Genomic DNA, 27,714 nt, shown 5'->3' with positions numbered 1-27,714 from the left:
AAATTAAACATTAGAGGAAAAGGAAAAATTATAGCACTAAATTTAAAAGGGTTAAAAAAAAATCAGCTAGAGAAGGTAATGCTTCTAACATCTGTGTACAACTGAAGCTGACACTTTGAAGAGAAGAATGTGACAGCTTACAACAAAACAAACTCACTCATTCCCCTTAATTTCTGAAGGCTCATGAAAGCCTGACAGGCCAGCCACAGGGTGATCTCTCATGTGTATCACCCATCACAATTATGGCTTCAATAACAATGTTCTCCAAATCTTAATAAAGTACAACTGGTTTTCAGGAAATACCCAGCCTAACTTTTTCATATTTAAGAAGGCATATTTCATAAATTAGCAACTAACTAATCTGTGGCAGTAAAGACTGTTCAAAGTTTTTATTTCACAGCCTCACAGGAGGAATAAAATGAATACAATGGCAGAGGGCAGTTCTGTGAAAGGCCCTGTGTTCTCAGGGTCTGCAGTGGAAAGACAAGGTAAGTGCTAGCCAAAGAGTCGCCCTGCCTCTCTACTTTTCTACTTTCGCCCTTTTTGAAAGTGCTATGACTCAAATTTAGGAAATACTAACAAAATCGTAGCTTATTATAAGCATCAGAAATAATATGCTCTAAAGATAAATGAGATACACTGAGTTTTTTTTAAATATTTTTATTTTATGTGTACACATGTATTGCCTGCATGTAGGTAAGTGCACCCGTGTCGTGCAATACCCGTGGAGAACAGAAGAGACTGCCAGATCCCATGGAACTGGAGTTATGGATAGTTGTTAGCTGCCACGTGGGTGTTGGGAGTCGAACCCGGATCTACTGCAAGAACAGCCAGTGTTCTTAACTGTTGAGCCATCTCTCCAATCCCCACATTGACTTTTTATTAAAAGTATTTGTCTTTTAGCTTGTGCTGGATATAATTTGCATTTTCCCATAGGTTAATCTGATTGTTATCTGACTGGAATATGTCATGTTATTCAGACATGGTTCTTTCTTCCACATCAATAGATTCTTGGGGGGGGGGTTGCAGGAAGGGCATGGCAGGCAATGCAATCTTTTTAATTGGTAAATTCCTTTTTAAAATATTACCCATATTCCTGTAAGTACCCCCAATAAAACCCATTAGCTCACCAAGTGGGGCTTTGGTGGGATTCTTACTTTGGTCTATTATTGGTTCCGTATCTTGGGTAATTAGTCATTTGCTCACGTCTCTCCAGGAATAGTGTCACACAAGCTGCACAAAGCTCTCAGCAAGCACCAGCATTTAGACTCCTCTCTACTCCCATCACCAAATTCTTATTAGCCAAGATAGAAGGAGGAAGGAGAAATAAGGGAGAAAGACTTCCTTCCAGACCTCACTAAAATACCACTCCCAACCTCTCCTAATCACAGCTGCTTTGTCACTGGCACTAATTTCTCACTTTAGAAATCAAGCCATCAGAGGCTTAAAATTCTCAAACTTTTGTGAACAAGATGGAACAACCAATCTGGGAACCCAATCGGTTTAGAAAAAAATACCTTCGTCCCAGTTCTTCAGACAAAATATGACTCTAATAATAAAACACACACACACAGAGAGACACACAATTTCTAAAAACAAATTCATTAAGCATAAAGAACTGTATAAGTTTATAAAACATGAAGATCTTCCCTTCACAATATTTACTGTATATAATCACTATTTTTTCATGTTAATAGTAAAATGTAGAGCATTCTTACCTTGGAAACAACAAAGCGTAATAATATATTCTCATTACCCTCCATCTGCAAAGAATTCACCTCTCAATACTGCTATGTGGTAAATGATTATTGCCTAGGGAATAACCCCACACCAGCACAGGATGTCCTGAGAGATTGTCCTCTTCTCTCATTTCCATTACTGCACAACTAGATGGCTGTATCCATCAATCACTCTTGTGAACACCACTAAACCACAATACTCTTATACAAGCCAACAGATATTTTCAATCCCATATAGTCAAACTCTTATCCATCTTTTATAGACAGTCAAACTCAGATTAACAAGATTTCAGAAAAATAGCTAATGGTAATAAGTTATCTAGTCATATAAGCGAAATAGATTTAATTTGTCAAAGAAACACAGGTGATCAATAACTTATAGTTTATACTTTTAAGAAGATTTTTTGTACTCTAATAAGTAATTTGAAAGTACATTTAGAGACCGCCAGAGAGTGCCAGGTTCTGGCCTCCCTCTGGCCTCCAACTACCAGAGGGCCTGAGAACCCAGGGGACTGCCTGACAGCCCCTGGATCCTGCCTCCACGTGGTGGTCCTTTTAATAAGATAATGCCATACAGCAGGCCCTTCTGCATGAAATAACTACCATCATCATGACTTTGGCTGAGCCTGATCCCTAAACAGTCACAGTTGGGCTTGTTGAAAGTTGTGCTCATTCATTAAAGGAGTGCCAAGCAGGATCACTGGACACTCATCTGAGTATCCAGCCACTCTTCCCAGCCAACTAGTCCAGCCTTGGAAGACAAAAGGAAAATGATGAAGAACCCAATAGAGGGATGCTTTTGGAAGCCCTTGACAAGAAACGCCAATGGACTCTCATATGAACATTTGAAAACTGCCGTTCTGACTTTTTTCTAGTTCCCTGTCTAGAACTTGTAATGCTAATTACTCTTGCCTTTACTTCTCCTTCACATCTCCTATTCATGATTCAAGGACTTTTTTTGCCCCATAGAGATAAGAGTTATGCAATTTGGGAGTCTTTTAGATAGACCCACTGAAGGGGTACTCCAGTTGCCTCACCCTGCGTCCCTGTTCAGCATGGAAGAAGCCAGAGCTGTCTGCGTCTATTCCCTATTGGCAATTTGGGTAACCCCTTCAGAAGATGGCATGATAAGAATAGGAGTAGGAATTGGCTAGGTAGTTAGGGTAAAAAGACCCCAAAGGAATGTAGCCAGTTTCTGGGCTAAAAGTCAAAATGTCTTTGGGCCTGTTAGCAACATACTCTGTTCCAAAGGCCAAAAATGTCAAAAGTATTTGAGAGCTTGTATCTAATCCTTAAAAGATTTTAGGGTTACCTCTTCAGAGAGGGAAATGGTGGAGGGGAGGGAGTGGGCATGGATTTGATCAAAACACCTTATATGCATGTATGAAATTCTCAATAAAGTTTTTATAAAAGTTGAAAAAAAAGACAAAGAAATCAGACTGGGCATCATTTGGTAAAGAAATAAACTTCCTTTTCCTTTTGTGAAAAAAAAGTACCTTTAAAAATACTGTATTATTTTTATTTTATTTTGTATCTACGAGTGTACTGCCTGCCTGCATGTAAGTGCACCTGCGTTGTGCAATGCCCATGGAGGTCAGAAGAGGGGACTGGATTCCCCGGAACTGGGGTTTTGGATGGTTTCTAGCCACCATGTGGGTGCTGGGAACCAAACCCAGGTTCTCTGCAAGAGAAGCCAGTGCTCTTAACCTCTGAGCCATCTCTCTGGCCCGAAAGTAACTATTTTTTATTTTTAAGTAATTTTCAAGATAGTTCAGTGATAGCTTATCACACTAACAATACAGTAAAATAATCCATACAAATCGAGTAATGTATATACACAGAATGGTTCATTTTTAAATAATCATATAGTATGAATAAACTGAATTTCATTCTGATTAAAGCAGTAACAAACCTAATTCTCCCAAAGGGTCTGAGGGCACCCCCTGGTGGCAGATTCTTGGGAGGAAAAAACCAAAACCCTATCAGCAATTAAGACATATGAGACTACAATGAAAATATATTTTTTTAAAATTCTACTTAGCAATTCAATTATCACCAGAGCAATCAAGGCATTAATCAGAGGTTCTCTGGCATATGTAGTTATGTCAAAATTATAGCTTTGTGTTTGTAACTTTAAAAATTCAATTGCATTGGGTTGCATTTGGAACTGAAACTTATTTTAAAATGATGAGTATGAAAATAGTGAGATATTCCCCTTCAATAGTTTTGGCCATACAGCTTATGCAAGGCTAAAGATGTGAATGAAGACTGGGGTAGTATTTCACTGTATCAAGTAAACCAGATTAAGAGCTTAGGTTTAACCTATCATCTGAGGCATTTATTCTTTTTCTGCATGCTGAGAACTAAAGAGGTAAATGGGCCCCTTAAGTGTGGATTTGCTGAGCTCAGGAATCTAAGAGAACAAAAGGTCCCTTCTACTTAAGTCTAGTCACAGGCTGCTAACATGTATTATACACCTATTTTGTTTAGACCATCAAATGGAGCATCCTGAGGAATCAACATGAACACTGCAAGGTCCTTGTCTAAATTTTAGAATGCACCACTTTTTGTGTAAAATAATACATAACAATCTTGAGGGTTATGTCTATGGCTCTTGCTGCCAATCTGAGGTCAACTGCCACCTTATACAGTTATTCTGAAAGAAATGTCTCAGAGGTTGTGGCTCAAAGCCCACACCTCTCTGTGCTGGACTACTTTCCTTGCATATCATGACCCAAATTCTAGATATGTTTACTGAGCACCAGCCATAAATTAGAAAACACTAAGAGGAAGTTTAGCCTCAGGAAATATGCCAACATTTCATACACAGAACATGACAAATGGGTCATGGAGGTAGATACAGTACTGTGAACACAGAAGAACTTTAGAAGAGGCTGAGAGGACAGAAAAGGATACCAGGAGATCAAAACTGAGCTAAGTCTTGAAGGATGGACTAGCAGAATGACAGAGAACCATAAAAAAATTGGTTTTCACACTATGAGGTTTGGAATTGGAAAGTGACATGAAATAAATCTGGAGAGGTTGGGCAGAGGCAACATAATAGAACTCTATAAATATCAAGCAAGAAAACTGAAAATACATGAAGCGTCATGGAAAGGTTTAAGATTTATGCTTCAGACAGCTCAGCGTGTACACCACAAAAGATGAACTTGACAAGGGCAACACAGGAACAAGGGTCAGACAAACAGCTACTGAATGTAACAGTGAGTCATAATGACAATATGGATGAGACAGTACAACGAAAACAGAGGTGAGTCTCAGTAAGTTTAGGAAGCAAAATTAGCAAATCTTAAGACGAGGAAATGGTGGGTGGATATGGAAGCAGTGGCTGAGAGAGAATAGGCCAGCTAACATGATGGACAAATTCTAAGAGAGGAAGCCAACAGAGAGACAGTAGAACCATGTGCCTATAGACAGCTTGGAGTAGGAATAGTGATAAGATTATTTTTAGACACTTATAAAATACCTAGGTGTGGCTGGAGAGATGCTTCAGTGGTTAAAAGCTCTGTCTGCTTGTACAGAGGGCCCAGGCTGTGTTCCTAGCACCCACATAGTGGCTAATAACTGTCTATAACTCCAGTTCCAGGGGATCCATCACCCTCTTCTGTCTTCAGCAGGCATTGTACAACACACTTTCGTACATAACAGGCATAACTCTCATACACATAAAACAAAAATTTTAAAAAAAATCTTAGTGAGGAGCTGGAGAGATGGCTCAGTGATTAAGAACACTGGCTGCTCTTGCAGAAGACCTGGGTTTGAATCCCAGCACCCACATGGCAGCTAACAAATGTCCATAACTCCAGTTCCAGGGGATCCGATGGCCTCTCTGTCCTCCAAGGCATTGCACGACACGGGTGCACTTACCTACATGCAGGCAATACACTCGTACACATAAAATAAAAATAATAAATAAATTTTTTTTTAATCTAGGTGAATAAATCCAAGAAAGCAATTAAAAGCTAACAGGACTGAAGATAAAAGATTTGCATGTCATCGGAACTAAGCGGTATTTAAAGCTTTTGGTATCACATTAAATGCTAAGGACAAAACAAAGAAAAATCATAGTCTCCCATAGAAAAGAGAATGGAGAATGTTAGCTAGCTTCAGATATCACCCCGACAGCCTGAGAAGAGGAAACTTCAACTCCCTCCATCAGACTAGCCTGTCTGTAAGCTGTCTGTGAGGCATTTTCAACATTGCTAACTGATGTAGAAGGGCCCAGCCCACTGTGGGCAGTGCCATCCCTGAGCAGGTGGGCCTGGGATATATGAGAAAGATAGCTGAGCAAGCCCAGAAAGCAAGTCAGTAAGCTCCCTGGTCCCTGCTTCAATTCTTGCCTTGGCTTGCCTCAATGATAAAACTGTAACCAGTAGACTGAAATAAACCCTTTCTTCTCATGGAACTTAGAACAAGGGATGAAGAGAACACTAATGCATCTTTCAACTCTCATCAATGAAGTTCCCTCATGCATCAGAGGGCCAGGAACACAAAATGTCACAAATGGCCAAAATGCAGAGAATAAGAGTCTACAGAGTGTGAGTCCTTGGACAGGACTCCTTTATTAATATCCACCTTCCAAGGGCTCAGGAACTACTGCAGAAGAGGCTGCGGAAAAACATTAAGAGCCAAGGAGAAGGCGCAGGACCATACAGAAATAGTCCTACAGGTGCCTGGGACCCTTCTCATACAAACCTACAGCAATGGTGTCAGCATGCACGAGACCCATGCAAACTTAAGCAGAGAAAAATCCAGCACAGAACTGTGGAGGTGAACAGCAGGCCCCTATCTTAACTGAAGAATTATTGGCAGCTGATTAACACTGGGTAAGGAAGAGCTGACTTTCTTAAAGGGAGACTCTAGATAGGCTGACTAAACCCTGGTGGACAAACTTGCACTGAGGGACATCTGAGGATATTAACATACATGATAGGCTTTAACACAAATGATAGAATGTATGAACTCCAGTGGGGGGGGGTATGGGAAGGTGCCAAAGGGGAAGGGGGCATAACGATAATTTTATGTATGAAATACACAAAAATTTAATAAAAAATTGAAAATAAATAAATCAGAAAAAAGAATGGGTTCTTATAAAAGCTATGTTGTACTGAACATAGCATTTATTTTGTGTATCATAGTCACTAACTGCACGGTGTGGGTGTGGGATGCCAGTCTAGACTCTTCTCTGGTCTTGGATACTAGAAACACAAGCGTTAGATTTCTCTACAAGGTCAGTTACACAAGGCAGATTCTGGATTCAATTTTTTTTTTAATGAAATAAATTTAGGAAATGTCCTCAATGTTGACATCAGCATTTCAAGGTTCTGATAATTTCTCTGTTAAATAAAACCATTTAAACATTAAAAAAGAAAAACCTTTTCCTTCCCAAGTTGCCTTTAGTCTTGGTGTTTATCACAGCAACAGAAACCAAACTGGGACAATGGGTAGTTGAAAAGTCAATTAGATGTTAAGCAACTGTCAATGTAGGTTCATTAGTTCTAACAACTGAAGCACTCCAATGGGGACTGCTTACAATAATGCCTAGGGGCTGGAGAGATGGCTCAGGCAGTAGAGCGCTTGCCATGGAAGTGGAGGATCCGAGTTCAGATCCTCAGCATCCACATAAAAAATAAAAACCTGGGTGCAGGAGGATTGCTGGGGCTTGCTAGTCAGCCAGTCTAGCCAAATCAGTGAGCTCTAGGTTCAGTGAGATTCTGTCTTAAAGAATAAGACAGAGAGTGACTGGGCAGGATGTGGTGGTGCACCGCTTTAATCCCAGGAACTCAGGAGACAGAGACAGGTGGATCTCTGTGAGTTCAAGGCCAGCCTGGTCTACATAGCAACTTCCAGGCCAGCTGGAGGAACAGAGAGACCCTGTCTCAAAAAAAAAAAAAAAAAAAAAAAAAGAAGAGGAGAAAGCAATTGAGGAAGACATCTACACACACACACCCAGGCACACATACACAACGCCTAATAAAAAACAAGTCAATTGCAGAAGTCACAGTCATGCTGAAGACAAAAAGTCAAGCAGCTATAAACAGCCGTCAGGAAAAAAGGGATGAGGTAAGAAAAGACATGGTGACTTAAGTAGCTGAAGGCATAATTTGGTTTTGGACATGCTGAGTCACAAAAGGAGTAAACTATCTTCTTCTTAGTAGAAAAAGACAAGTGAAGAATAATGAAAGCTTTAACAAAAAGGAACTGACACAATTTATCCTTTGGATGGCTTCAAATCTCTCAGTGAGGTGTGAAGTGGGAGAAGGTGGATTATAAAGATTAGAAAACAACAGAAAAGGTTCAGAAAGTGAGTAATCAAGAACTACATAAAAGATGGCAAAGAGAACCAAAGGCCAAGATAAGATTCTGTAACATTGTCTTTTACTGAGGCCTATCAGTAAGATTTACTATTCCCATTTTCCCTCACCTCCAAATTAAAACTGTTTTGCAAAGTGTGTTTCCTGAAATATTGGCTACAAGGTAAACCATAAGCAGTGTTACAGTAAAGGTGTCTGCTTATAAATAACTGGGGGAAATGTTTAGCATAACATTTTAATATAAAACTCCTCAGAACTATTCTCAATTGGATGGAATCTGCAGTACTTTACACTAACTCATTCAACCATTTATTTACAAAGTCCTTGAGTAATACAACCAGGGAAACTGTGGACCAGGAGAAAAATTGTGTAGATACTTAAAAATAAAGAGTACTGCAGGATTAAATATGTAGAAGGGGCTGGGCAAGAATTCACTGCTCATAGCCAGGCTCTGGAGGCAGAGGCAGGTAGATCTCTGTGAAGTCAGCCTGATCTACATAGTGAGTTCCAGGCCAGCTTAGGGTTACAAGGAGACCCTGTTTCCAAAAAAAAAAAAAAAAAAAGATCAAAACAAAACAACAACAACAAAAAATTCACTGCTCCTAATCTAAAACAGGCAACTGGCCCTTGGGGAAAATCAGGTCCAAGCTGAGGTCATATGGGTTAATAAAGTAGTGAATCTCACATACAGACTAGTAAGTGGGCCATTAAGACAAATATCAATTAACCAGTTAGAGTACAAAGCTGGTGTTAAGAATGTCACTGTCGGGGCTGGAGAGATAGCTCAACGGTTAAGAACACTGACTGTTATTGCGGAAGACCGGGGGTCAAATCCCAGCACCCACAGGGCAGCTAACAACTGTCCGTAACTCCAGTTCCTGGGTATCCAACAGCCTCTTCTGTCCTCTGCAGGCATTGCATGACAGAGGTGCACTTACCTACACGCAGGCATAACACTCATACACATAAAATAAAAATAATAAAATATTAAAAAAAAAAAGAATGTCACTGTCAATGAGTGACTAGCTAAGAGACTTGCTAGTGCCAGGGTCTCACCTGGGAAGGGAGTTTTATATCAGAGCCACATTTTCTTGCTCCTCGCCCCCTTCCCTACCACCAGTCTGGAAATCAGGGAACCTGGTTGCAGGCTCTTGCTATAAACACCAGCCCCCATCATCCTCCTCACAAAGATAAAAGAACAAATTTCCACTTCTGCCACATGGGCTCCAATTCCTCTCCTCAGAGCCTCTATTATGCTGTTGCCTCAGTCTGACCATAGCCTTAATAACTTTTCGAATAAAGTCCTTAACCCCCAGTAATTTCAGTGTCTCTCTTAACACGCTCCACCATCTGAAACCTTTCAGGTGGCAGCTGCCCTCTTAAGTCATGTCTTTATTTTATTATTTTTAAGTTATTTATTATTTTATGTGTGCTGAGTGTATGTATGTGCACCACATGCATGCAGGTGCCCAGACAGACCAGAAGATATCAGATCCCCTGGAATTGGAGTTACAGGCTATTGGGAGCCACCTGAGTGGATGCTGGAAACCAAACTCAAGTCCTCTGGGAGAGCAGCAAATACTCAACAGCTGAGCCATCTCTCCAGCCCCTTAAGTTAGGCCATTAAGTCACACCTTTTCCTAGAGGATTTTTCTAACTTCCTCTTCTTTCTATTAATAATTCAATCTTTGAACTTGGCTTTCTTCGACTGCTTTCTACCATGACTCTTCCCCTTTCTCTATTCCCAACTGACCTGTGTGGACAGTATGTTTAAACTAATTTAGCTTCTTCACTCAATTCTGACAGCACACACCACAGTATGGATTCATGGTAAGATGCTATGTAGTTTCTTAAACTTTCTAAGCCTCAGTCCTTCATTTGCACTAACAGTGTTACAGGGTAGTTGTGAGAACTAGGAGAGATGAAGCACAGTGCTCATACTGTACATAGTACAGCTCTCAAAAACAATAGTCACCACTGTCTCCACCAGGCCCAGCCAGCATGTCCCAGCAAACAGAGAGCAGATACCAAAAACGGCTATCTTGAAGAAGAGGAAAGTTTGAGGAGACTGGGCCAAAACCGAAGCTGGAATGGTCTGCAACTTTTAAGCAACAGGCATGGAAGAAGGAAGAGAACTTACAGAGACAGACAACTCCCAGAAAAGAGGGTGTGCATATGCTACTTAACTGGACAGCAGACAGACCAGCTTCACTACTCCACTGCCGTAAGATGTGTCTTGTTTATCTCTGAGTGGGTAGGATCAAAAGCAAAGATTACCCCAATATATATCACTTTAGAGTTCATCTGAAAATATTCCGTATTTTATTATGCTAAAATGGTTCTTTTTGTAGAAAATGTCTTTTTATACTTCTACTCAAAGAGCATCTGTGGCAGACAGGTATGCCACTCGAATTACAAAAATTTCTTTGAACAGACTCTTAAAGAATAACTGCTTAGCCAGCTCAGAACCAACCTATAAATCTGAAAAGCAGCTCTGACACTATATTTACTCATATTATTTTTATCTTCAGAGAATATTTACTACAATAGTCCTTGCAGGGTTAAACATAAAAGCGCTATCCAAAAGGAATACACAGCATTTATTCTTAATGAGTTGGAACATAAAATATTATATGTAAATTAATTTAGTAAGAATTAAGGCATCACATCAAACTTGGTACATAAAATGCCCAAAACAAAAAAGTAACATGTTTCAAAGTTAGGTGATAAGAGAGAGATAGAGATCCTAAGGAGAGGAAAGCACAGAATCATCAGAATAGTCCTTTGGGTAATGAAGTCAACACCAAAGCCACATTTAGAAGGAATGACTCCTGCTGCTGTTTAATTTAAATGAATAAATGAAAGGCTGGAGGTTAAAGGACATTAATATATTACATTAATTTCATTATTAGAATATAGATAGAATTCTACTGAATGGATTGTCTGTAGCATCTGACATTCTTATGGGCCACATGATTAAATACAATTCAGTGTCTCATAATCACAAAATAACTCTAATTTCATCAGTAACATAGCACAGGAGGGCTCAAGAGTGAGCTTCCACAGTAACTTGGTAAGTCTTTCAAAATAGAGTGCCTCATTCCAATTACAGCAATGTGTCCTGTGAGACATGAACTAAATTTAGAAGAATCACGATTATAAATCTTAAACATATACCCCAATACAAAAATACCCATTAACCAAATGGGGGAGGGATGATGGAATTTCCGATATTCCATATAAACTAGAAGTTACAATATATCTGTTTTAATATTTTAGTGACTCTGATTAGATGCCTTTTGGCTTCTACAGTTCTCATGAATTAAATTAGTTTGAGCTGTAAAGTAATGCAGACCTTATTGATTCCAGAGATTGTGAGTCACCAAGGGAAGAGGTCCAAAAAGGTTAAATTTCCACTGAACTCCAATCAGAGGCTCGAAAGCTAGAGAGATAAAGACATTAGCTGTAGTCTTCCGAAACATTCAAGGCTGCTTTCATTTGATTAGGGATTTGCTACAGGCTCTTCATGACAAATACAAGAGCATTTTAAACTTTTTAAGCTTTGAAGAAAGACCCAGAAATAGGTTATCTATTAATAATTCTAAATCAAAAGGCACAGATTATGTGTTCATGTGCAAAAGCATATTTCTCTTAAGAAAAAAGAAAAAGAAACCCACAACACCAAAAGGCTTTTTGAAGAAGATGACCATAATCCTTATTGACTATTGGATATAGAAGTCTGTTCTGATTTGAAACACTGGTTACCACAGCTGCTTGCCTTAGATTAGCTTTTCTGAAGAACACTAACACAGTGAACTGTTCACAGAGAATCAGCTGGGGTGAGGAAGAGGTACCTTCAGAATACAAAAATTACTGAGTACTTTTGATAGCTTCAATCCTCACGAGATGAGCTAGCCACAACAGTATGTTACACTGTGGAAGGCTAGGCAATCCACAGCATGCTTCTCAAATAGAAGTGTGCCAATTCATGAGCACACACTACTGTGCCTTATGCTATTCAATGATTGATTAATCCTAGTTTTACCTAATAATTTTAACATTTTATCACATAATATGGATGCTAATCAAAACCTTTCTTTTTCCCTTTTTTCTTTGCCCTCAAATGTCCTCTTATTGCTCTACTCCTATCTCCCACTCTGTACTTTTGACATAAACCAAAAAAATTCACCTGTTACTCATGGCTATACATCAAAAGGAAAGAATGAGAAATATTCATTTATATCTTTTTGGATCCCAAGCATAAAATGAAACAGAGTGAAAATGAACTAATCACTAAAATCTTTAGGTTTTCTTTCCACAATTAATCCATTTGCTGAAAAGTTTGCTATATAAATTAATTTTAGAATTTACAGCTCTTTATATTAAACATTTTGCACATGCTGTGAAATATATATTCAAAAACTACCTAAAAGTTATGTGTGTAGCTTAATGAAGCTTAATAAAGCAAACATCTATTTTTAAAGCCACCATCCAAGTCCAGAACAGAAGAAACCCCTCTTAAACATATAACCCATGCTCTTCTTTGGTCTCTTTAACAACATACACCTCACAAGTTCAGTCATTAAAAATGAAAGGAAAGAACACCACAGGTGCTAAGATATGGAAATGTTTAAAATTATCTACAATGCATTAATAAGAGAGCCTTTGCTAATACATTTTATTAACATCTGTGAAAAGTGCCAAGAGTAAGTATATTGATCCATTTAGAATATAAATTATTGAAGGGCTTGGATTTAATTTTGTGGAATACCACACAAGAGGACCATAAAGAACAGATGATTTGTTCCTAGCATTCCTAACAGCTGGCAGTGAGGAAGGCCAACACTAGCACTCAAGATGCAAAACTGCCATTTCAACACAATGTATCTAAATATATAACTATAAATTACAAACTAATGGATTGATCCCTGTGAATTTTGCTGGCTTCTGACAAAATAATGACGGCACCAGCAATACTCCTATTCCACTCTAAAACAGGATGCTCATGGGCAGGACTGGAGCTGAATGCCCTTACTTCTTATAAAAGGTAGTAGTCTACAGATAGCGACAGTAACATGGAACCACACTCAATTATTCATGTCAATAGGACATTAAATTTCACTGGATATTTTTGCTTAGCAAAGCAAGACATCCAGAATTCAATTTGATATTTCAATGAATAATTTCCAAATTTTGCATAGCAGGGAAACCAAACAATAATAACAACGTACTTTAAAAAGCTGTAAGCAAGGATCACCAATATTTTCACTACAAAAAAAAAAAAAAAGACAGATGTTGTAGGAAATCAATAGGTTTAACTTGATTTAAATATTACATAGTATACACAGGTACTGAACCATAAATATGTACAGTATTCATTCATTCATTCATTGTTGTGGTCTTTTTGAGACAGAGTTTCCCTGTAGCCCCAGCTGTCCTGGAACTCACTTTGTTATTTATTTATTTATTTATTGTTTTGGTCTTTTTGAGACAGGGTTTCCCTGTAGCCCCAGCTGTCCTGGAACTGACTTTGTAGACCAGACAGGCCTTAAACTCACAGAGCCTGCCTATGCCTCCCGAGTGCTGGGATTAAAGGCGTGCTCCACCACGCCCGGCTATCAACTAAAAAGAAATAAACATTTACTTAAGCCGGGCAAAATAAACAGAATTCACTTAAAATTTCACCTCACCAAACAATGATCCCCCTGCAGTAATGCATTCCTTATCTATTTCCACTGCCAGCCACACTGACACTCCTCATTATGGAAGACCTGTGCAAGCTTGTCCCTGGGTTATGACTTAATAAAGTTCTATATTAATCTTTGGAGATTTGATAGACAGGAAAGCACAAAAATGTATCAAACACCTAAATTCTCTGGTTAAGTACAGAACAATGACAGAACAGCAATTCTGACATAGCAGAGAAAAATATCCCTGAATTTCCAGATATGCTTTACACAGACACCTTAACTTTCTAATGCAGGAATGGCTGCGAAAATGATTTGTCAATTTGACATACTATGCAATCATGAAGACTAACAACTACAAAACTAAAACAAAAATTTTGTAATATACAAGATAGTTTAAACATATATTTATGTGGAAATATAAATACATAAGACATTATATACATAGACAAGGACTTGAAAACTACAATAAGAAGGTAAATATTTGATCCAGTTTTAGGTTTCTTTAACACTTTGCATGTTTATAAGGAAAATAAAAATCAATGAAATAAAATACATAAAAAATGAAATGAATCCTTTCCCTAAAGAACTATAAACTATCACCAGCACCTTGGTAATACCTTATATTTACAATCTATACAAAACCTACCAAAACTTGCTGTAGATTATCCTTTCCTGTATGCTATGGTGCAAGGTCAGGAAAAAAAAAAGAAAAATGATCACTACCTACCTAGCAAGGTGAAAAAAGTGCTGTAACCAACAGCATGTTTTACTGCCATTCAAGGAGTCATATTTAGGATTACTTCTTATGAAATTAATCGCTGTATCTACTTAAAACCCAGAAAATTACAAAACACAAATGTTATGCTCCAATAACTTCAGTGATGAAGAAAAATATTTTATCAATTTGATTTTTCAATGCATCAGAAATGACGTCTAAGCTGAGGTTATGTTCAGATTCAAGGATACTCTGAGATATCAAATTTCCTGTTAGAAGGATAAAGACTCTATTTATGGCTGTCATGGGTCAAAAGCTCAATAAAGTAACCCTGAAATTACTGGCACTACCTCAAAAAGCACAATTAATCTGGATTCTATCTAACCTGAATATAAAAGCTGGCCCTGCAACCTGCCTTTTTTTTTTTTTTTTTTGGCAGAAAATAACAAATCCTAAAATTCCCATCCAAATACAAAAGATTCAAAAATAGACAAATGAGGGCTGGATGGCTAAATGGTTAAGAGCACTGACTGCTCTTGCAGAGGACCTAGGTTCAAATCTCAGCACTCACATCACATTTAACAACTGTCTGTAATTCCAGTTCTAGGGGATCCAATGCCCTCTTCTGACCACCAAGAGCACCGCATGACATGGGTGTACTTACATACATGCAGGCAATACACTCATACAAATAAAAATAACACACAAAAAAGTCAAATAAATAGCAGAAAGAATCAAATTAGAAAATACATGCTTCCTAATTTTGAAACTTACTACAAAGATACAATATTTGAGACTGCATACAACTGGCATATGGACACGCAGATGAATAAAATAGAACAGAAGATCAATGTAATTCTAAATGTTTAGTAAATCAGGTTTTGAAAAGGGTGCCAAAACAATTAAATACAGAGTAGTCTTCTAACAAATGATGCTTAGACAATGGATATCCATAATCAAAATAGTGAAACTGCATCCTTCTTATCAAACATGAAAATCAACTTGAAATGGATATTCACATAGAAAATAATAAAACTGAGGGCCAGCAAAATGGCTCAGCAGAAAAAGGCATTTTTCGCCAAGTTTGATGATCCAAGTTCAATCTCTAGAATCCACATGATTGAAAGAAAAGAACTATCTCCCAAAAGTTGTCCTCTGACCTCCATATGCATGTATGGGCATGTGTGTGCACACAAATAAATGGAAAGAAAATTAGAAAGCAATAAAACTGAGCCCACAATTCAAATTGTATGCAAAACAATGTGAAATGGGCAATGTACATGAGCATGTACTCAAGCTATAAAATTCTTAGAAAAGAACTGGAAAGGTGGCTCAGTGGTTAAGAGTATTTGCTGTTCTTGCAGAGACCGGGGTTCAGTTCCCAGCACTCACATCAGGATGCTCACAACCACCTGTAGCTCCAGTTCCAGGGAATCTAACACCCTCTTCTGGCTTCTGAGGGCACCTGATATACAAAGATATACTCAAGCACACATGCATATGCATAAAATAAAAAATAAATCTTGGGGCTGAAGAGATGGCTCAATAGTTAAGAGCACTGACTATTCTTGTAGGGGACCCAGGTTCGATTCCCAGCACCCACATGGTGGCTATGAACTGTCCTTAACTCCAGTTCCAGGGGAATCCGAAGCCCTCTTCTGACCTCCACGGCATTGCATGACATGGGTGCACTCACATACATGCAGGCAATACACTCATACACATAAAATAAAAATAACAAAATATTTTTAAAAAATAAATAAATCTTTAAAAGTTCTTAGAAAACAACGCTGGGCGTGGTGGTGCACACCTGTAGTCCCAGCACTTGGGAGGCAGAGGCAGGCAGATCTCTGTGAGTTCAAGGCCAGCCTGGTCTACATAGTGAGTTCTGGGACAGCTGGGGCTACAGGGAGACCCTGCTTCAAAAAGACAGGAAAAAAAAAAAAATTCTTATAAAACATATGAGTCTTTTCATGACACTGAATTAGGTTCTTCGAGATACAAAGACTGCTTTGAATTCAGTTATAAAAAAGACAAAAGGATTTGAATGGATATTTCTCCATATTGGACAACAGGTACATGAAAATCAATCAATAGCCACTATAGAAATGCAAATCAGAAACATTATTATTAGTACCTCAGGTACTATAACACTCACATTAAGAGCACTGGCTGCTTTTTCAGAGGACCCAGGTTCAGTTCCCAGAATCCACATGGTGACTAACAATCATTTGTAACTCCAGTGCCAGGGGACCTGGTGACCTCTTCTGGCCTCCACTGGTACTGCATGCATGTGGTACACTTACATACATGCAGGCAAAACACTCATACATGTTTTGGTAATTATGGAAAGAAATTAGAACCTTTTATAATGCTCATTGAATTGTAAAATGATGGCCACTTTGGAAAATGATCTGTTCATACTGCAAATCATTAGATACAACATAGTCTAGCAACTCCACTCCTAGCTACATACTTAAGAGAAAACACAAAAAAAATGCTGTCAAAATGTTCACAGTACCATTATTGATAAGTGCTTCCAAATATAAACAATTGAAATGTCCATCAACTGATGAATGGGTAAACATACAATGGAATATTATTCAATAAAAAGGTGCAATGTATATTAGCTTTGAAAATATTATATTAGGTGAAAGGCTATATTAGCTACTTGTTATGCTGTGATAAAATACCTGACAAAAGCAACTTAAGGAAAGAGGGGCTTCCTTCCCCTTCTTTCCTACCCCCAGAGGGCAGTAAATGCTAGTGTGCAACTCACTTTCTCTTTTTTCTTCAGTCAGGACCCCAGTCCATGGGATGGTGCTGTCCAGTTAAGACAGGTCTTCTCACCTCCCTCACAGGCATGCCAGAGTAGCCTAATGAAGCCTCACAGGTATACCCAGAGCCTTGTCTTCTAGGTGACACTAGATCCTGTCAAGTTGATAATAACCATTACTACACCACCCTCTGTCAACCTGACATCCAAACACATCACTTTTAAGCTGAAATCTTTCACCCCTTGTCCAGTCTCATAGATACCTCATAATGCAAAATGCATTGAATTCAACTTCAAAAGTCCCCACAATCTCAGTTCCAACACTGTTCAAAATTCCAAAGTCCTCTCCTAAAATTCAAGGTAATCATCTTAACTATGAGCTCCTGAAAAATCCAAAACAATTTACAAGTTTCTAACATATAATGGTACAGAATAAACAATGCCATCCAAAAGGGAAGAATGGGGGCATATCAAGACTGAAACCCAAGAGGGCAAAAACCAAACCCTGCTCCATATCCAGCATCTGGTACTCATGATGGTATTATCTGTGCTCCATGGGCTCCCACCCATAGCTCCACCCATCTACCTCTGTCGCCTGTATCATGGGTGGCTTCTTTCCTGGGTGGCTCTACTTGTCATGTCCTGGGCTCCGAGGGAGAATAAAGAAATTCTAAAGACACATTTGTGCCCTCCTTTTGGCCATCAAACTACCTAAATATAGTCCCTAAGAAATTAGAATTTCCCAAGGAATTTCATGGCGGAGGAAAGAAAAGGTGAAGGCTGGTATCATCAGGAAGAACTTTTCACCCAGGAAGAAATTTCACATAGTTCTGACAACTTGCTAGAATATCTTGGAAGAGCAACCAAAGCCTAGACAATAATGGGACAAGGAGGGGCAGACAAAACCTTGACCAGGACTGCTTAATTATGCATGTCTCTTACTCTCTACTTAAACCAAAACTTCATGTCAAGACTCTAAAGATGGACCTGAGGGACTGGAGCGATGATTCAGTAGTTAGGAGCACTGGCTGCACTTGCAGAGGACCTAGGTTCGATTCTCAGCACCCACATGGTGGCTAACAACCATTTGTAACTCCAGTTCCATGGGCTCCAACCTCCTCTTCTAACCTCTGCAGGCACTGTACAACACGGGTACACCTACCTACATGCAAGTAATACACTCATATACATAAAATAAAAATAATCAATTTTTTAAAAAAAGATGGACTTGAAGTGGGGGAGAGATCACTGGACCCTATCTGTTCCTCTTCCTGATATGGCCACATTGAATAAATCTCTTTTCTTTGCATTTTAAAACTACTATTTTTCTCTTTAACTGCCCTACTGAGGATGGGTGGCTGAGTCCAGGTTGTTAGTGCTACCAAGGCCCAGGTTTGACTCTAGCCACTCTGGAATCACCCTCAGTGTCTGTAATTTCCTCAATGGATGCCTCACATCCTTAGCATCTACAACATTCCCCCACCACAACTTGAACTTCACCTTTATAGTTTCACACACAGCTCATTCAGGACTTCCATGGAGGGAATCTGACTGCTACATGATGCTGGCTTAGGAGGCTTTCTGGAACCTCCATGCATTGCTCCATAGCCCTTTCTCATGCATCCTGTACAGCTGAGTAGCTCTACATGGCTGACATTAAGTTATGCTGCCAGCTTAAAATGTAGCGTAGCTGCCTTCTACCACAGTTACGGTGGCATCTGAATGTTACCTTAGCTAAACTGGGAAAACATATCCCTAGGGAGCCCAGTTCAAGTAGGATACCGAGAGAAAGCTCTTTGTTCAGGCACTCTCCTTTGAAATGAATTTGCATTTTTTTAATAAATTGAAGTCTTAGTATCCTGGGTCTTACTCTCAAGGCATCCTTCCTATTGTCCCAGTACAAAGTGCACAATTTCTCCTTGACTACACTGATCTCTTTAATAATTATGGCCTTTAACAGTAGTATCCCCTTGTCTACAACTTTTACCAAGTTCATACTGTCTTTCTACACATTTTTTTTTGCAATTTTCTGCTCCACTTTTTGCTCTAAATTCCCACTATAAACATCATTAAACACAGTGAGCAACAATTATACCACAACCTGAATACTACACTGTCTTGAATGTCCTTAGTTCATTACTTTTGAATTTCTTCACTCAGTTTTCAGGACAGAAGCCACGCTTGAATCTAAAGAAAGGTCTCGCCGGGCGTGATGGTGCACACCTTTAATCCCAGCACTCGGGAGGCAAAGGCAGGTGGATCTCTGTGAGTTCAAGGCCAGCCTGGTCTACATAGTGAGTTCCAGGACAGCTGGGGTTACAGGGAGACCCTGTCTCAAGAAGACTCCCAACAATAACCTCAATAACCTCACGAACAGTCTTTCCTGTCGCATTTCTACCAGCATGCTGGTCTCTTTACTACCACCAGAATGCTCCACTAAGCTCTTCATAGCATTCTAGTACTTCTCTAGCCCATAGCTCCAAGGTCAACATTTCCCCTACAAACAGGTCCCAAAGACCTATGGACCACACACTGAGGATTAGAGCAGCAATTATGCTGCTGCTAGTGTCGATTTTCTGTATTAGTTACTTTCCTCAGCAGTGCCATCAAATACACAAGGGAGGATTTAATTTGGCTTATGACTTCGGAGGGTACCAAGTATCATGACAGGGAAGCCATGGCTAAGATCAGCTCACGGTTGTGGCACTGAGAACACAAAACATGATGTGTTACATACATGAATCAGGAAGATGAGAAGGATATGAGATGAAACCAGGGCCATGCTTTAAGCCCCACCTTATAGCCCTCTATGTTTGCCAGCTAGGCCCCATGTCCAAAAGGTTCCACAGCCTTCAAAACAGCACCGGCATGGTGGGGACCAAGTATTCAAATACAAGAGTCTGTGCAGATAAACCATAACACCCTTTGACTTGATAATTATATTGCTTAGGAATCTATAACAATAAGTCAATGATATAAAGTTTACAAACCAATACTATATTCATTTGCTCATTTTAAAGTATTGACATTAAAAGTTCACATTCAATATGCCTCAATACCATACTTTTTAATATAAAGAATGATTATTTCAAGACAGACATGGTGGTGCATGCCTCTAATCCCCTTTAGTCTCCTTTAATCCCAGCACTCTGAAGGCAGAGGCAGATAGATCTCTACAAGATCAAGGCCAGCCTGATCTACATATCAAGTTCCAGGCCAGCTAGGGCGACAAGGAGATTTTTGTCGCAAAATAAAAAAGATATTATTTATGTATCAAAATCATGGGTAACTCTCTTTTTTTTTTAAGATAAAAAAATATTTTATTTATTATTTTTATTTTATGTGTATGAGTGTACTGCTTGCATGTAGGTAAGTGCACCCATGTTATACAATGCCCACAGAGGACAGAAGAGGTCATCGGATCCCCTGGAACTGGAGTTACAGACAGTTGTTAGCTGCCATGTGGGTGCTGGGATTCAAAACCGGGTCTTCACAAGAACAACCAGTGTTCTTAACTGCTGAACCATCTCTCCAGCCCCATATATATTTTTTTTAATTTATTTTTTTGTTCTTTTTGAGACAGAGTCTCCCTGTAGCCCCTGCTGCCCTGGAACTCACTATGTAGACCAGGCTGGCCTTGAACTCACAGAGATCCGCCTCCCTCTGCCTCCCAAGTGCTGGGATCAAAGTCGTGTACCACCATGCCCGTCCCATATCTTATTTTTATATTATTCAAGTTTGCTGCAGTTTACATTTTAATGATAAAGAACTTTTTTTTTTCAAAGAGACAAAACCACCTTTTCAAAGATAATAAAACAACACTGGATTAACATTCTAGATTTTTTTTTTTTTTTTTTTTTTTGGTCTTTTTGAGACAGGGTCTCTCTATAGCCCCAGCTGGCCTGGAACTCCCTATGTAGACCAGGCTGGCCTCCAACTCACAGAGATCTGCCTGCCTCTTCCTCCCAAGTGCTTCCCAAATACTAGGATTAAAGGCATATGCCACCATGCCCAGCTAACATTTGGGATTTTAAAAGTGGTTCCAGTCATAATGCTTAGCTAGATCCTTAAAACATTCCCCAAAGGTAACACATGGTGATTTGTCCTTTAACATGTGAAGGAGTAAGAATAAGTTAAATTGTCTAAAGTTATAGAGCTGAGACTCATTTTTCTCCATCAGTGGTTCTCAGAATGTGACATCTAGAACCTGTTACAAATGCAGTCTTAGGTCCCCTGCTGACTTACCAAGCTGAACCACAGGGAGGATAGTGGGCAGCAATCTATGTTTTAACAAAGTCTCCAAGATTCAGGTACACAATAAATCTGGAAGTCAATGCTATGCGATATGCTGTCTCACAAATAATTTCTAAGATCATTAAACATTTGTGGAAAAATAAAGAGATGGTGGTGCTATTCTACTATGTCAACCTCATTTTTACACTTCAGGGCTCTTTCAAAGAATCAACAAAAGGCATTGACATGAAATTTTAAGTAACCTTTCTATCTGACTCCTGACAAAGTAGTCAGCAACCACCAGCAGTATGAGAGAACAGATAGATCTGGAGGCTGTTAATGTCACAGGAAATGAACTGACAAGAATGGTGACTACCTCAGAGAAGTTTGCTGCATTTGAGTGTGCTATGTGCCTGGGGGAGGAAGTGGGAACAGAAATCACAAACCTACCACCTTTTATTAACTTGAACGATTTCTTCATCTAGCATTCTCCTGATCCTGACAACTCTGAAAACCAATACGACTACTTGGTCAGTTGAAACAAAGTCCATAAATATTTATAGAGTGCCTGACAGATCTAAGACATTGTCCCAAGTGCTAAAGGAGACATAAAGCTGAGTATGTTCCAATCTCTACCATAAGAAAGTTTAATCTACTACATGTCAACAGACGATTCATTCTCTATTAAATAATCTCTATTTTTTATATCTAATTAAAATAAGAGATAAATATTCTATATTAAATACTCAAAATAAAAGGGGGGGAAGAGTATGTATATGCCAAAAGACAAATTAAGGCATCTGTCATAGAAATGAAAGGAAAAAAAGGAGACAGTATGCAAGAAAATTTGGAAGATGGAAGAAAGGGACATAATCAGTTGCTCAGAAACTGAGGCAGCAGGTAGCCATGTAGCAGGTAGGTCATGTGCAGAGGAAATCACAGCAGGACGACTTGAGTCCTGGAAGAACACTAATGGTGAGACCTTCCCACCAGGAACAAACTGTCATCCTGGACTAAGAAGTGCTTCTGGAAATCACAAGTACTCATTTGTGAAATGGAAATAAGTGACCTTAAATGCCTCATAATCTGTAACTGAAAAACACGTAGAGAGGAAAATCTCTAACAGGAAGAAACAACAAAGGCCACGTTCACAGTTCAACAATCATTCTCTATTAAGTAACTGCAACTATGGAATATTAAACATTTTAATTCAAAATGTTTTAAGAACAACTTTATTTCTATTATTAGTAAATGAAGCATATATAACTGAGATTATTCAAAATAACATGAGAAGACAGTCATGGTGGTGCACGCCTTTAATCTCAGCACTTGAGAAACAGAGGCAGAGCAGATCTCTGTGATTGAGGCCAGCCTGGTCTACAAAGCAAGTTCCAGGCCAGGTGGGGCTACAGGGAGACCTTGTCTTAAAACAAACAGACAAACAAAAAACCCAAAATCAAAAATAACATGAGACATGCAGAAGAATCAAATTATATGTAATGAAAAAACCTGATTTTATTTTACATACACACACACACACAAACGTATATATGTGCTTGGGTAGAAACTTACTTAGCAAAGAGTATACTGCCATTGCTTGGTTCAGTTCCTTTAGTTAAGTAGTAGTTTGGCGATTGGCAGTTTCTTCTCAAACTAAAAACACACTTAAAGCATCTTAGCAATTAACCTTTTGGTCATTTATCTCCAAACAACAAAAGCCCATGTTCATAAAGAAAGGTATATACCAAAGTTCACAGCACCTTCAACTGAAACTGGAAACAACCTAAATGTTAATGGCCTTGTTAAATAAATTATAAGTCTATAAATACAACAGAATGCTACTTAGCAATTTTAAAAAGTTATTGATATATTTGAATGGCTCTCAAGGGGATAATGCTAAATGGGAAAATACAGTTTGAAAGGTGTAATCCTTTTCAGAATAAAAAGATGATAGAGAAGGGTAACAGACCAGTAGGTGCCAGGAGAAAGGAAGGGTCTGTGCAGCCATCCAGGGGCAGCACTAGAGACCCATATGGTAAGGAACTCCTTCTGTAATATGACTGTGGTGATAGCTGCACGAAGCTTCAGTAACACATGGCATGATTAACTCTGTACAAAGTTGACTACACCTGAAACTGGTGAAATCTTAATAAGCTGTCAACTTGCTTATAACAATATATTAATAATTATGCAAGCAATCAACATTGAAGAATGTGTGCTAAAGGGCAGATAACTCCTCTCTTTACATTTCTTAGCAATTTCTTGTGAATCTATAATTATTTTGAAATTAAATGGTTTTCCAGGTGTAGTGGAGCACATCCTTAATCCCAGCACTTGAGAAGCAGAGGTAGGTGGATCTCTGTGAGATCAAGGGCAGCCTGGTCTATAGAGTAAGTTCTAGGTCAGCTCAGTCTATAGAGAGACTGTCTCAAGAAACAACAACAAAAAAATTAAATGGTTTGTTTGGTTTAGCTCTCTGAGACAGGGTACACTATGTAGCTCAGACTCAACTAGAATTCTCTGTGTAGCCCAAGCTGGCCTCAAACTTGCAATCCTCCTGCCTCAGCCTCCTTAGTGCTAGGGTTATAGGCATGTACCACTATACCTGGATCTAAAATAAAATGTTAAAAAAGAATATATTGCCTTTTTTTTTTTTTTTTTCTTTGTCTTTTTGAGATAGGGTCTCCCTGTAGCTCCAGCTGTCCTAGAAGTCACTATGTAGACCAGGCTGGCCTTGAACTCACAGAGATCTGCCTGCTTCTGCCTCCTGAGTACTGGGATCAAAGGCGTGCGCCACCACACCCGGCTTATAGAGTCTCCTGCTCATTCTGCTACTGGCAGCACCACAGGGACATCTAATTTTGGAAACCATCTAAAGAAACAGTCAAACTATGGGAATATATATGCGCGCGCGCGCGCGCGCGCACACACACACACACACACACACGTTGCTACAGTGCAGAGGACAGTGTAGATGAAAACTAGGTAGAATAGAACACAACCTATTTTTGCATAGGCATCATTTTATCACAATCAAGTCATGGTGCCTGTGTGGTGGCTCATGTCTAATCCTATCACTCAGGAGACTAGGCAGGAGGAAAAACAGGAGTTTGAGGTCAGACTAGGATATGCAAAGAGACCATATCTTAAAAGTCAAAAGAGAATATAGTCATGGAATATTGCACAAGCACTGATAATGTTGATAATTGTGTAAAAATAAGACAAAAAATAAAATATTAGAATAAAACAATTCAATTTCAGTTCCTAATTATGTCTAACTAAAACAAGCATTTGAAATACCATGAAATTCATTAAAATGAAACACAATTTTATAAGTATGGAAGAATTACACTCATTTTTCTCAAATCTACTGCATTATTTTATAACTAAAGAAATAAAAACTTTTACCTTATCCCAGAAATCAACCAAAGCTGTAAAGTCCCATTTCTTAGAATATGCCACGTTGTATTTCAGAATAGCATCCTATGGAAAACAAAGACAGAACTCATGACATAGGCACGTGAGTTAGTTTGTACACAAATTACTTCCAGTAAATTTCTTAATGCTCAAAAACCTTACTTCTGACATTACCTACTCCACATTAGTAGCTATGGACAAGCAGAATGCATAGCAACTTATTATTCACTTGAGAAAATATAGAAAAGTCAAGCAATAGGGGACAAACATAATTACCCTAAAGCATGCATTGTAAATGGGGACAATATACTCCAAAAATCAGACCTTAGGGGATAAAAAATAAAGTTAGAGACCAAAATGGTTTGTGGCTCTTGAAAAGGTCACACTGATTGATTTACACACATGAATATATAAACACAATGTAAACTATATATGTGTATGTATTTATATGTACTTCACATATTTATATATTCTCACACAGATATATGGTGTATTTGTAGCACTAGAATTCACTGGGTAGGAATAGGGGAAAATGTTTTGAAATATCCTAAGGCAGAGAGCACTAACACAAAAAAGATTGAACACTGTCTTAAAGTAAAAACTGGTATTTTTTTTTTCCCTTTACTTTGAGCTAGTTTTGGTACATATGCTGTGTGTGTACATGTTCATGTGTGTCCACAAGTTCCTGTGGATGGTTATGCACAGATGTGCACAGATATATACAGACCAAAGGTCCATGTTGGGCATATTTCTCAGTCACTCTCCATCTTGTGTTTTGAGACAGGGTCTCTCACTGTGCCCAGAGCTTATTGATTGGCTAGACTGGCTGCACAGTGAGCAACAGGGATCCGGCTTCTGCCCCACTAGTGCTGGGGTTACAGACAAATGCCACCACACTCAGCTTTTTTTTCATGGAAGTTGGGGATCCAAACTTGGGTCCTCAAGCTTGCACAGCAAGTCCTTTTCCCACTGAGTCATCTCACTATGAGACCATCTCCATAGGTCTTCCTATCAACTTCTTTGATAAACCATAAGCTATAAATGGTTATCTTGCCCTAGCAGTTCCACACAAATAATAAATTTAAATGGAATGGAAAGTCAAAATATGCCATCTACTGGTATAAATTTAAACTGTCTGAATAAACGATGCTATACACATAAAGCAAACCACCAACTGTGCAGAAAAAGCTATTCTTTATAATTAGATCTTATCCTTTTAAATATTCTGATTATCCTTTATGTCATTAATAAGAACAAATAAAAGTTATAAACAATTATATTGACAATGACACTAAATTTTTTTTCTGAAGGAATATACTAGTCTGAAAACCACTGTGTTAAAGTATTACTATAAAGGTTACAAACTGCTTATTATTTAAGAAACTTTATAATATATAAATAGAGCTACAGACTATGAGATTTTTTTTCATGTAAATTATAAACTAATTTATAGTGGGAAAGGAATAATTAGCTGAGGTCAGAGTAGAAAGTGAAACCACTTATGAAAGGGCAAGGAGAATCAGGGATGACAGAATTGTTATGTATCTGACTGTGGTGGGGACTTTATCAATAGATGTCAATGTCCAAATTCATCAAATTAAGCACATCAAAAGGATGCATTTCAAGTCCCAAGTAAGTTCAAGTCAAACAAAATCCCAGCATGGATGTGGGGAGGTAGGTAGGAAGCCACAATCCTACCTAAGGAACTATTATCAACTGGTAGCTACTTTCATTTAAGGCTGAGACTCTTGGTAGGCTGACCAGGCTCCAGTGAATGAACCCACATCAAAGGGCATTTGGGGACACAAGTTTGACTCTATAGGCCTTAATTATATATATTAGAGTACATGAATAGTGGGGGCATGCAGATAGGGGAGGGTATCTGAATACAGTCAAAATATATTGTATATTTAAAAAATTCAATTTTAGCCGGGCGTGGTGGCACATGCCTTTAATCCCAGCACTTGGGAGGCAGAGGCAGGCGTATCTCTGTGAGTTCAAGGCCAGCCTGGTCTACATAGCAAGTTCCAGGACAGCTGGGGCTACAGGGAGACCCTGTCTCAAAAAAGACGAAAAATAAATAAATTAAATAAATTCAAAAACATAAAAACTAAAAAAATTCAATTTTAAAAAAAGGATGTTCTTAGGATTCCTCAAAATTGATAAGGAAAAACATGTTTAAAAGTGTTCATCTTCTACTTCATCACATTTTATAGTAAGAGTAACCCCAATACAGGTGTCGCTTATCTGTGTGAGATTGGATTAAGCCCTCACAAGGCAGGCTACCAAAGTCTCTTATAATATAAACACATCCTCCCTTACACCCTAAATCATCTCTGAATTACTTAAAATAGCTAATTCAATGTAAATGCTATGTAGACAGGGAATGATGACAAAAAAAATGCTTGAGCATGTTTAATTACAGTCACAATTTTCCTTCTTTCCTTCCTTCCTCCCTCCCTCCCTCCCTCCCTCCCTCCCTCCATTCTTTCACACCTTTGTTCCTTCATTCCTTCCCTTTTTGTTTCTGTTTTTGTTTTGAGACAGTCTCACACTATAGCTCAGGTTGCCCTGGAAATCATTATATAGCCTAAGCTAGCCTTGAACTTGCAGCAAACGTCATACCTCACTTTCAAGTACTGGATTTAGAGGCACATGTGCCAAGCCTGACTCACAATTTTGTGTTTTTCTTTTTTTTAATTTTCAAACAACTCTTGTTTAAATTCACAGATGAAGAACTCAGATAAATGATTATCTTTCCATTTGAAATGTAGACAATGTACATGTGAATTTTGTTTTCTGTACACAT

At 38.6% G+C, this 27,714-nt stretch overlaps 1 protein-coding gene across 1 annotated transcript in view; it reads right to left on the bottom strand.

Moving 5' to 3' along the window:
- The window catches only part of Parg (poly(ADP-ribose) glycohydrolase), a 123,554-nt gene that overhangs the window by 79,426 nt on the left and 16,414 nt on the right, over window positions 1-27,714 (bottom strand). The window contains exon 8 of the mRNA XM_008834110.3: window positions 24,897-24,971. Within this exon, the coding sequence (XP_008832332.1) occupies window positions 24,897-24,971 (75 nt within the window). The remainder of the gene's footprint in view (window positions 1-24,896; window positions 24,972-27,714) is intronic.

The sequence above is a fragment of the Nannospalax galili genome, unplaced genomic scaffold, assembly GCF_000622305.1.
Source record: "Nannospalax galili isolate Female #2095 unplaced genomic scaffold, S.galili_v1.0 scaffold996, whole genome shotgun sequence".
Taxonomy (NCBI): Eukaryota; Metazoa; Chordata; class Mammalia; order Rodentia; family Spalacidae; genus Nannospalax; species Nannospalax galili.
The sequence above is the reverse complement of the archived record's forward strand: the minus strand, read 5'-3'. Positions and strand labels throughout refer to the sequence as shown.